General features: G+C 43.8%; 1 protein-coding gene across 1 annotated transcript in view; it reads right to left on the minus strand.

Moving 5' to 3' along the window:
* Positions 1-291: 291 nt before the first annotated feature.
* The window catches only part of LOC126519116 (probable cytochrome P450 12a4, mitochondrial), a 31,940-nt gene continuing 19,919 nt past the window's right edge, over positions 292-12,312 (minus strand). The window contains exons 2-5 of the mRNA XM_055065082.2: positions 10,979-11,148; positions 9,487-9,565; positions 8,487-8,717; positions 292-484 (exon numbers count right to left, since the gene is read on the minus strand). Of these exons, the coding sequence (XP_054921057.2) occupies positions 365-484; positions 8,487-8,717; positions 9,487-9,565; positions 10,979-11,148 (600 nt within the window). The 3' untranslated portion in view covers positions 292-364. The remainder of the gene's footprint in view (positions 485-8,486; positions 8,718-9,486; positions 9,566-10,978; positions 11,149-12,312) is intronic.

Below are 12,312 nucleotides of genomic sequence, written 5' to 3' on the forward strand. Positions count from 1 at the left end.
TTACGCCACTATCACGATCCAAAACACCTGAATATGTCGGCTGTGACCCCGGTAACATTTCATCATGTTGGACAACCTTGACGATAGGGTAGGTGTCATGTCGGCGACAAATCAAATCAGAACACCCGTATTATAGTAAGAATATTGAAAAGACGCATGGTACATTTCAGGTAGTGCTCCGGCACTACCTGAAAGTGACTACAAGCGTCAGTGACTAAAAGCGACGCAGCGACCTTAATGTTCGTGTGCGTTTGGATCGGAATATATTCTTTATTTGTCCACGAAATTTGTCTTCAGGTGAAAGCTACAAACTTCACAATGACGACGTAACCGCAACGACGGCTTCTGTTAGCTTTTAGATTTGTTAAATTACGTTGCTAACTTCCACAAACCGAAACTTTGCTGGCTTTTCAGGCCTACTGGTGAATTGTGTAAGAAAACCGATTTCGCCGTGATGGTTCTCCACGCGGTACCTGTGCAGCACCTGCAGAAGACAAGAAAACTTGTAATAGCTTTCACCGAAGCACACACAATGCACTATCAGTAGTTTGTTTTTAGCCATTGAGAATATTATCGGATCATAAAGAGGCCTACTAAGTGCACTTTCTGTAAATATAAGAACGCAACGTGCATTTGTAAGCGAATAATAAGTAATGACTAAGGTAGTTTCATTATACTGAAATATTTAGATAAACTAAGCAGTTTCTCATAAGCAAAAGTTTAAGCTGGTAGAGAAGGCCAGAATGAGGATTCTCAAATTATGTATAATTTTAGTAGGCACCATAATCCACACAGAAAAGGCGCTTTGCCTTCCGCATAGACAACAACCGACCCAGCAACAGCAAGCAGCTTGCCGCGCCAAACGCAACTTCCGCTTGACAAAACGACAAAAAACAAAAGGGAGCCACACAAACACTTCTCTACTAAAAGGAACACCTGTAAAGATGTCCAGTAACGACTGGATAGTGGTACTTGATTTGTTACAATTCCCCTAAATCTACACGGATTTCCAGATCAGGTCGCACAAGTCTATCAGGTAAACTAGCCGCACAGCCCAAGCAAGATTGACTCGTGATAACTGTGGGCTTTGATTGTTCTGTCTTTGGGGAAACTGGCCATATTTACGCGATCAAGCGGTCGTGGTATCGATAGGAGAGTTCATTCCTTGACAAGGAATTTTATGCGAGTTGGTTCTGTTTCTCCAATCTCCTCGAAGAAATTAAGACCATTTATTGGCCACGGTGTGCCTGACCAATTCTGTCTACTGCCTGCAATGCCTTTTCTTGAAAGAATAGCAATGAATTTTTTTTCTGTCCCACTTCTCCCTGAAATGCCATCTGGCCTTGAGAGTACTTGAAATAAAGAAAAATAAGTAACTAAAATAAATTAAGAACGCCGGCTTCAGGAATCATAGGAGGCCAACAAAGACACCAAGGAGAACGTAGGGGAAGTTACTTGTACTTAGTAATTGAATTAAAGAAATGATAAACTAATGTCCATGAAAAGTGGATGAAAAAACAACTTGCCACAGGTCGGGAACGATCCCATGTCTTCGCTTTACGCGTGCCATGCTCTAACCAATAGAGCTGCTGCGGCGCCGTTTCCTTATCTACTTGCTTGGGTATTTCTTTATTTACTACAAGAACTAGCCTTGGGAGTGTTAGCCAGCACCACCACTGACATACCTTGGCGGCGGATATTCAACATCCTTTCTGCCGCAGGCGTCACGAGTACGTGATCTTCTTGGGTGAAGTCAACTGATCAAAAAACCCACACATGCTACCTGAAGGCATCAATGTTTCCTGATTAGAGACCCTCGTTATGTAACGCACGAAAAAAAAAGGGAAAAGGGCATGGCACGCGTAATGCTAAAACGTGGAATCATTCCCCACCTGCGGCAAGTTGTTTCTTCATCCAGTTTTCGTTGTCATTAATTTATCATTTCTTTAATTCAGTTAGTAAGTACAAGTAATTTCCCTTATGTTGATCTTGGTGTCTTTGTTTGTTGGCTTCTTATGATATGATTAATAAAATTCGGGCTCCTCGGCTAACCCTCTTTCCGCTAGGCTTCAGGAATGTCACTGATATATACAGGGCTAAGAAGCTTGAAACTTTCGCTGCCTATTTCTGACTTTTATAACGCAAAACGCTACCAAATTTATGGCGCCTTTCTAAACGCAAGAATATACCTTAAGCTATACCAATCTCTTTTTAATGAAATCTGCGGACATCAAATTTACGTAACCACTGATGCTAACGCTGGCCGGTAACCCAAATTATTGTTTGGAAAGCCCCATCAAACGTTCTCCGCGTCTATGGAAGGTCACTTTTGTTTGTTTTCAAAGCGAATGGCATTGCTAAAATTGAGAGCTTTTCTTATATACTTAGCTCTCAAGAAGCGAGCACATGCTGGAGTGGAGAGGCTTTTATTGGGGTCCAGCCAGCGCAGTGAAAGTGCATAACGGAATGAGACAGGTGCGCCGGCGTCTGCGATTCAGCCGCTTTCCCTTGCTTTGCTTGTGGTGGTTCGTCGAAAACAACAATGACCTGCAATGGGAGGCTGAAACTGCCACTTAATCGGATCCTCAGCAACGAATAGTTGGCAGAACGATCTCGGATACCTGATAAAAGGGGTCGATAACGTTACATTGCCACAGACAAATTTATATTGTAAGCAAATTAATCTATGCACCCCGGTAGCTTCGAGTATCCAGTGCTAGAGCGATGGAGGGCAGCCCCCTTCTATTCCTCTCGAAGCGGGCAGTCACCGGCTATTATGCAAAAATTCATTTTCATCGGCATAGTAAAGCATCACTCCGTCACAGGTTAGATTGACGGGGTGAGTTTTCGTGGTGTTAGCTAGGTGCCGTGAGAGACATTCGAAGTTGGCCCAGCCCGAAATCCTTTCACCAATAGCAGAGGGCTGATGACGAAAATTGCGTCGAATGATAATTTCTTTTTCTTCTATTTGGTCTAATCCCGCATGATCACTCTGTAGACATCATATTAGATATGGAGTTGGCGTGGTTGTCGCGACGTGACAGACAGGCGAAGTGGGGGTGGGCCGAAAAAATGTCGACCAATTGTCGGGGTCTGATTACTGAAGTGGAACAGAAGGAGCTGGGAGTAGCTTTTCGTTACAGCGACCGTACTTTATCGGTTTTTTACGACTACGTGCCACGTAATTTTGGCGCGAACACAGAGAACGTAAATTGCCATTTTTTAACGCTGAAACCACGTTAGCAGCAAAAAAAAAATGAAAGTAAACGTTTCAGGAGACTTCGCTTTTCTGAATCTCTGCATGACTGTAGTGCAGTCCATTTCATGATTAAGAAGTACCGAATCCAAATTAATATCGATACATTCGATGGCGCCTATCAAAGGGGTCAGCGTCTGTCGTTTTCCACAAATATGGAGTAATCTACATACATCGGCGAAAGCTATTGTGCCGTTTTTATACGTTTGTGACCAACCTCTAATGGTCCCAGAAGCATCATCACACGACCAAAATTTAAGGACGTAATTTTACATTGACCTCATCGGCAATACTAAAAAAATGAACACCCCTTATCTTTACACTTTCCCCCAGGAGAAAGGAGTAACAAGGCAGGAGACGCCTTTGTAAGCTGTAGGACGGTCGCGGCTACTAAACACTGCACCGTCGGCATCACTGCGCCTACAGAGGCCGCAGTCCGGCGACAGAGGGAGCACAAAGCTGAACACAACGTACATTTTTTGAAGCAAACGAACGCGGGACATTCGTTACACCAATGTAGCACTGCGTTGTGACCACGTTGTCGCGAATTATGCACACAAATAGGATTTCATTGCATGAGATGAGTGATCGAACAATGAATAGTTGCCAGCGCACATTTGTCAGTGCGCGCACAGCATGAGCAGGCGACGCTGCGACGTTCCCAAACCAAGCTTTAACGTGACAGCGTTAAAGGCCGCGTGTCGCAGAAAGTCCGGTGTCCCTCGTTGACTGTCGCATTGGCAAAAATTATTTCGAACCACGCATACCCAACCAAGCAGGCCCTCCATGTAGCGTACAGAAAGTTACTGAACTAATTGAATTTCTCAAGGTAAAGTATGTAAAAAAAATCGTGAAATACGACTTACACACAGCATACATAGATATCTGATAGCATCGGATTGTAATTTGAATATACGAGAAGACATAATTCTCCTACGGGAAAACTCAAGACACAAACCCTTCTTCCAGCGTTTGGACCATTCATTGAGAGGGCGTGGCCTTCGATCTTTGCGCGCTCCGGGGCGCGCAAATCTCAATGGCCATAGACCGGCGCGCCCGATTATTTGCAACACCTCCAGATAGCGCTCGCCTCCACCACATCACCGTAATCGGTGATGCGGTGATGCGCATCATCGTAAGAGGCGATTGGAGGATTGCAGGATTCTTCGGCATCAAAGCAGGAAGCTACGCAAGGGTCCCACAGATACAGGAGTCAGAATTCTGCTACGGCCACTCAATATCAGCGACCTGACCCAGGACAACCTCAGCAATCTTCTCAGAACAGCCCTCAACGTTCACCGCAGACGGCCACCCAAAAAACGGCATTCCAGGATAACACCGCGCCGCACAGCGTTGGGCAGATGATTCTACCTATGGTGTTTGCTGCAGTTAGAGCAATTGTCACAGCTCTACCTCAGGCGAACAAGCCTCCAGAAGTAAAGGCACTGTTGTCTGTGGAGCCATTAATGAGTCAGCTGTCCACATCAGTGCTACCGGATGGCAATCCTGAATAGTCTTTACGAAACGTTTGCGATATTTCAGTGGAACGCTAATAGCCTTCGCTTCAAATCTGCTGATTTTCGCAAGTTAATTGCACTATACAGCTTCCTCTACTGTGAATACAAGAGGCTGGAGTACGGGATGATTTACGTCTTGCGAATTACATAATATATAAATTCTCTTGTCCAGATGGAAACACTAGAATAATGCTCTGCGTTCGAAAAGGTTTGCGCCCTCACCTCATTCAGTCAGGCGGTTCAGATTTCCCTGAATATGTAGTCTGAAAAGTATATCTTGCAAAAGTATGTGTAACAGTCGTAAGCATATACCTGCAAACATCGAGATGTATTACGATTGATAATTTGGAAAATATTTTAGCATGTCAGGATCAAACATTATAAGTGGGGAGTTTAACGCGCACCACGTAACATGGGGAATTAATCACTGAGATCCCCATAGGAATATGCAATCTGTCAGTATTGAATGATGGATCCGTAACATTTGTGCGGGGGTATCGCTACGCTAGTTGCACAGACTTAACACAGTACTCTAACGACCTTGTTACGGACGCTGGGTGGACAACGGACGCACGTGGATACGATCACTTCCGAATTCTTATATCTTATCCGCGTGTAAATAGTACTGCGAAACGAAGATACTTGGATGTAAAAAGCTGGCAGCACATTCGTCAGCACTTGTCCAGTGGAGTGGATTGCGAAGCTAACGTAGGAAAACATCAGCAATACAAGAACAAATGAAAATGTCTACGAAACAAGTGCCCATTCCTTACCAGTACACATCAGTTGATGGAAAATATTAAAATTTGAGAGCTGCAAGAAGAGAAGAAAGAGGTTATCGTCGGAGTGGAACTGTAGAATCATAGAGCAATTCGCAGCAAATCCGCTCATTCATGCGGAGACCAAGAATTTACGGAAAAAACTGCCGTGAATTTGGCGATACGTTGTCTCTCCTAACACCAGTTCCACGATTACGGATGACTATTCGGGCGTTAAGCGGCCCCTTTGTTCAAACAGAACCATTTCGTGCTCCCGAAATAGCCAATACATCAGAATTAGTGATTGCTGAGGAATTCTGCAAAGTTATAACGAGAACAAGCGCATCTATTACTAGTACTGAGTTTCAATGGCCGGTTTAAGTGGCAAGACAAAATGTTCTTGCGAGTTTTCAGTAGCAACATGCACAATTAGACTACGAATCCTCTATGAGGGAGCCAAATGTGCGCTTCCGTCTTGTAAGACAAGGACTGCTGCAGGTGCAGATTTCATTAGATACGGTAAGTTAAACATGGGAACTAATGGTCGACTGCCACTTTTGAATTTACCCAAAAGCCTGTCCCTGACTCTTCAAGAACGGCACGTGTGATGCCTATATTGAAGCCTCGCAAAGCACATCTTTGTCTTTAATCTTTTCGTCGTATGAGTCTCACGAGTTGTTTATGCAAGGACATGGAGAAAATGATGCACACGAGGTCGCAATGATGGTGTGAGCAAACAGAAACACTTCCCCATCACATGACAGCATTTAGAAGGCGGCGATGCACCATGGATACATTTCTGGATATTGTTACCAATGTTGAATGCGAACGAGCTAGGCGAAATGTCACAATTACGGTTTTTTCAGACAATAAAGGAGCCTTCAACACCCTCAGTCATGCTCATATAATGTGTGGCCTGCTGGAACTGGGAATCTCTGGAAGGACGTAGCCACGGTGGATATCCATCTTCTTGAATGGAAGGTCAATGTTTATTCAAACAAGTGAAGGAAAAAGTTCATCTCATAATATTATTCGAGGAGTCCCACAAGGCAGTGTCTTTAGTCTGTTTCTTTTAATTGTGCGATGGCGGATTTATCGCGGAGATTCGCATCTGTACTACAGTATATATGCGGATGATGTTTGTTTTTGGGCCTCTGGTTCAAGTACCAGACTTGATCAATAAACTTTGCAGGAAGGCCCACAGATTATGCAATAATTCTTAAAAGAAATAGGAATGGAACTGTTGTACGGTAAGACTGCTGTGTTGCCTTTCACCATAGAAATTTCAGCTGTGCCTTGAGGGAGAACCTTTAGACCTAGCGAACCAGCAGAAATTTCTGAGGGCCATGCTAGACCGGTAACTTTGTTGGAATTCTCATATTAAAGCCCTCGATGTACAACAAACTCATTAATAGATGTCCTTCGCCGCGTAGCAGGCACGACAAGGGGAGGGTCGGTTTCGTTCTTGCTATATCTACATAATGCACTTATAAAGCAAACGATAACATATTCGTCACGTGTTCTGCATGCGATCTCCTGTTCATATGAAGAGAGACTCCAACAATGAATAGCTAGGAGCTTAGAGGATGCTTAGGCGTTCCTCGGGCAACCTCTAGTTCCTTAGTAAGTGCAGAGGCACGTCATCCTCAATTCCCTATTAGCAAGACGGTTGAAACCTGTCGGCACTAGTTTCGCATTTCAGTGCAGCACAAAATGCACCTACTAGCAAAGGCACTAATTGAAAGAGACAGGGCGAACATGAATTTGCTGATTCAGATGCACAAAGATCTACTACGACATCACAGATTTTCTTTCACACACATCTCTTATCCTCCACGGTAACTCGTACTTCCGAAAATTGAGCTTTCGTTTCAGGGAATTATTCGCAAACCAGATATGTTTATGCTAGAAGCACAACAACTGACCTTATACCAAATATACTTTCGATACCCTGGCTATATTCGAGCGTATACAGATAGTTCCTGCCAAAGAAATTCTTCTACAGCTTCCTTTGTCATTGCACAATGGAACCAAATGCACACGTTTAAGCTATCTCACACAACATCATCAACAACAGCAGGGCTTTTTGCAATATTGTCTTTGTTACGCTACATAACTTCAATGCCAAAAGGGGAACAATGCGCCATCCTTTGTGACTCGCAGGCAACTTTGTCTTCCCTTCATGGTGACATCAGCAATTAGCAAAATATGGCATCAGTTAACGGGATACTAAAGGAACTCACAAAAGCAAGTGAAACATGTTCCAATGAAAACTTGGCCACTGCAATATCCCTGGGAATGTTTCAGCAGTTAAGACAGCTGGAGAAGTGCAGGTTAATAACGCCACACATGGTCTCCCTCTAGGACAAGCCGAATTGCACCGCATACTTGGATATTAGTCAGGAGTTGCAAGGCGAGATAGTTTGATCAGAACTCGAAATCTTCAGATTTATTTCATATGGACCCATCACTTTAATTTAAAATTCCGTCCACATTAAATACAACCATAGCCCATGAAACGCTTATTCACCGTCTGCAACTTGGTGCGGCGTACATAAAGACACTTTCTAAATAAAATTTCAAGAGCTGATAGTGCGACATGCACTTGCCACGCTGATGAAGATGTACAGCATCTTCTGCTTGTGTTTTGATGATTTGGAGTTGTCTTTCAGTCATGATGTGACGGTGATCTAACGTTACCGGAATTTGTGTTGTTATAATTTTGTTAATTTTATTACGATTTATTCTTTCTTTTAAATCCCTATCTGAAAATGAGCAGACGGCGCCAATTAAATGCGACATCTCCTAAATACCATATAATGAAAACAAGTTCTAAATACCGCCATTCCATATAATTTAGTTATCCGCTTCAACAACGTACTGCTTCATATTTATTCCAACATGCACGTTGGATCCGAATGTTTTCCCATAATTTCTTTGCCCTGTCGAACGTACCTTGGCCAGGAGAATGCACAACTCCATTTCAGCGACTCTTCTGCCAATGCACATTCTTGGTCCAATGCTGAATGGGAGAGAGGCGAATGGGTGCAGGTTCCATGTACCGTCATTCTTATTGGATGAATGTTCATCGCTCGATCGCAGCCACCTTTCGGGTAGAAATTCCGAAGCCCTAGTGAAGTTGTCCTCCAGCCTTCCAGCTACGAAATGCTCTGTTCGTAACACAGTCTGAAAAAGTTGTACGCACAATATTGCAGCCCTCATCGCTTTAATATACGTTTAGAGCAGTAACAATAGCGACACGAAGTCGTTGCACGAAAAGAATGACCCAAGTACACAACAGGGGCAGGCAAAAAAATTGAGTGGGTCTTAATGCTAACACTTGAGTGAGAAGAATGCGCAAGCATATCTGGTACCCATCTTGGTGCTGTTTGTAATGTAAATCGTTCGCGTTTTACTCCGTTACTTGCCCTCCTTATTGTGCAGATCCCGTCAACCTAATCAAATGGCAACAAATGTCAACAGGCGTTTGAAACGTGGACATAACCATTGGACATATCGTGGACGTTATTATTTACTACTGAAACAGATAAAACTTCATTGCGCTTCTTCACTCGTTTTTTTTTATACGCAGACCTTATTAGCAATGAATTACTTGCTGATAGCGGGAGGACTAGGGTCCCCATTTTGTGCTAATATCTCTAACACTATTTAATGGCTTCCTTCACTTTCGGTGAACGTCTCCCGATTATTCCCTCGAAACTCTAAAGGACTGACACTGAATTTTTTGCCTTAGCTTTAGCGGTGAGCTCGAGCAACAGCCACTTCACAAACGCCACAGATAATTCGACCGGCAAGATTGAGCTGGCAGGTTGTCACACCGGCGTGTCGCACAGCATTTCCCGTGTACCTTGACCTTGGCCACCTAAAAACCTAGACATCCAATGTATAATATGACTAGCAACGCTACTACGTAAATGACGTTTTTTACACTTACATTAGCCGGTATGCAGTAACCTGACATTACGACGTCGTGGTTTATTTTCCTGTTCACTCCTGGTATGATGGGGTGAAATCTATAAAAAAAAAACAGTGAATAGACAATACACGCAATTCGTATGATGCATGCAAAAATTATAGGAACATTTTAAAGCTTCTCGTTTTGATAGCATTAGTGCAACTTAGCCAGCTCCAGCAACGCTCTTTCTAAAACGAAAATGTCCTACTTTCAAGTTATGCAGCTGTTAGACCGTTGCGTAAGTGCGCTCGATGAGCTTGAATAAGCCTACCATGTCTTCCATTAAGGCTTCTAGCAAAGCTTACTTCGCAGAGGGGTGGGAGGGTTCTCGTTAGTGGATATTTTGTGAGTGCAAAGACAGCCATGAACGCCGCAATTCGAAGATGTATCACAAACAGCTTGTAATATAGGATTACTGCAATTCACCGTGTAATTCAATTTTAGAATACTTCAAAAAGCTACAACTCAAGGCTACAATTCCGGGTGTGAGAAGGCTGTGGAAGAAGACCGGCAGTAGCTGCCACAGTAAAAGGTGTAGCAAAATATTCTATTAAAAATAAGCACAGCATATATTTCGGGTGCGATGCAAAATTACAAGTGGCTGGGAGAAGCGTTATTAAGAATGCCGCTGTCGCACATCCCTAACTTTGATCATCATCTTAGCAACCGATTCCGGGCCTCCTTTGAGATCTCCGTTGTCCTCTCCTGTTTTAATGGCGCCATCATCGTCTTCCTTATCGAGCACAACCTTTCGCGCACTCTTTAAAAGGCTCATTGCCCTGTCCCGAGAGTGCAATGCCATTGCCCTTTGAGGGCATTGTACCCTCGTCATACGGCAACGGTTTCAAGACAGGTCGACTTCACCCCGAATAAGATGCTGACAGCCGCGTTTCCTACTTTGACCTTGTGCTGCTTGTTTACATATTTCTTGACGTTGGTTGTATTCTGGCTCGCGGGCTTGATTTGTCATACTATCGTCTTCTCACCCTTTGGCACCGGGGATCGAGTGATCTCTCAGCAGAAGGTCCTGTTTTGCACCTGGTTATACACTATGCGACAAGCTGTGTCAAATTTCTTCTGGCTTGTCTTAACACTTTGGACATTACCTCCACGTTCTCTTAGACGCCGAGGCACATTGAGGCAGACTAATCTTGACCAAATGTGTACTTCTTCCCCGCGAAACGGTGGATGGGGTTACCTGGCAATGGTTGCAGAAAAACAGCTGACTAAATAAGACAAGCTCCAGTAGCAGCAGTTGCTGGGGTTGCCTTTGACATAGACGCAATATTGGCTCCGCTATGTCACTTCTTATCTTCAGCAATTCTCAGTACAAAATAAATAACACGAATGTGAAGAAACTATTGTATAATTAGTTGTATACTGGTAGCAGCAGTGAAACTTTAATACAAAATATGGGCATATTCAGACTGTCGCTGACGTGCAAAGTGTATTGAACGAAATTAACACCTACCGGAGTGCCTCTTTTATGCAGGCTTTGACGTAGTCTAAGTGATGAATAATATCTCCAGAGAATGTCCCAGAACTGTCCTTCATTGCAGCGAGAACTTCCTGTCGTGCTTTCTCTTGGGCTGCTGGGTTCATAGCTAAGCAATATAACGTGTAGGTGGCAGCACCAGACGTCTGAAAGAACAAATGGAAACACTTCGCGCTGTGTTTACATCAGTCAGTACAAATAAAAGACGCGAATGATATAGCCCTAATAGCCACAGAGAGAGCTAATAGCCACAGAGGATGCCTCCCGTAAACTATGCAGGAAGCTGCAAACTTTATTTCTGTTCTGCCTATGTTTTTCTGATGCTGAAATTGAACATGCGATTCTAAAATCCTTTGGCATCACAAACCGGCAGAAACAAGTTCTCGTACGATAGTGAAGACTGTGCTTCCAGTACCTCTATTTGCAACTTCCTCTTGATAATGTATGAAGTCAAAATGAAAGTACGCCATTTTCTTGCTCCTCACGGATATTTTAGGGGAAATGTGCTTGGGATAGTTCTCTCCTAAACTTTCTTACGCACGCTGACTGCAAGAGACTGCCAAATTTGGAGCCTTTCCAAAACTTCTTACATTGAATGATGGGGTGAAAGCTCTATGAGGAGGAATGCGAGGTTTAAAATTAATTGTGCGGTTTGACGTGCCAAAATGGCGATCTCATTGTGTTGCAGGCCGTAGTGGGGAACTCCAAAATAATTATTACTACCTGTGTTTCCTTAACGGGCACCCAATGCACGCTACAAGGGTATCTTTGCGTTTAGCCCCCATCTAAATGCGGCTGCCGTTCCCAGAATTTGATCCCGCGACATCGTGTTTAGACGCGCAATGCCGTACCGTATAAGCCGCCGCGGTGGGAACTGCCAAGTGTTCACGAGAACTGTCAAGTGTTCATGAGTACACGGTGTTCACCGTGTTTCCGTGTAAACGTAGTTGCGACAGACTGCGCCTGTTGCACTGAGGCATAATTCGAAATTTTCCTCCGTTATTGCCACAGGCGTCGACCACTTCAGATTTCTCGAATTAGTAAAGGCAAGGCGCAGAAGACCAGGACTCTAGAAGAACACAAACGACAGGACAGGCGCCACTCACAACTAAGTTTATTTCCGCAACAAGCCTGCCTTATGTAGGTTAATCAAGCCGAATCACACACGAAACTTTTGAAGTAAAATACAGCAATCTATTGACCACTCAGGAATTATGTCTGTCACAAAATATAAAATGAGCAAACAAGAACCACACATGGAGCGGCACGGAGAGCAATTCATTGAGCATAGTCTTTTCCAAGCCAACGGG

The sequence above is a fragment of the Dermacentor andersoni genome, chromosome 10, assembly GCF_023375885.2.
Source record: "Dermacentor andersoni chromosome 10, qqDerAnde1_hic_scaffold, whole genome shotgun sequence".
In the NCBI taxonomy this organism is placed as follows: Eukaryota; Metazoa; Arthropoda; class Arachnida; order Ixodida; family Ixodidae; genus Dermacentor; species Dermacentor andersoni.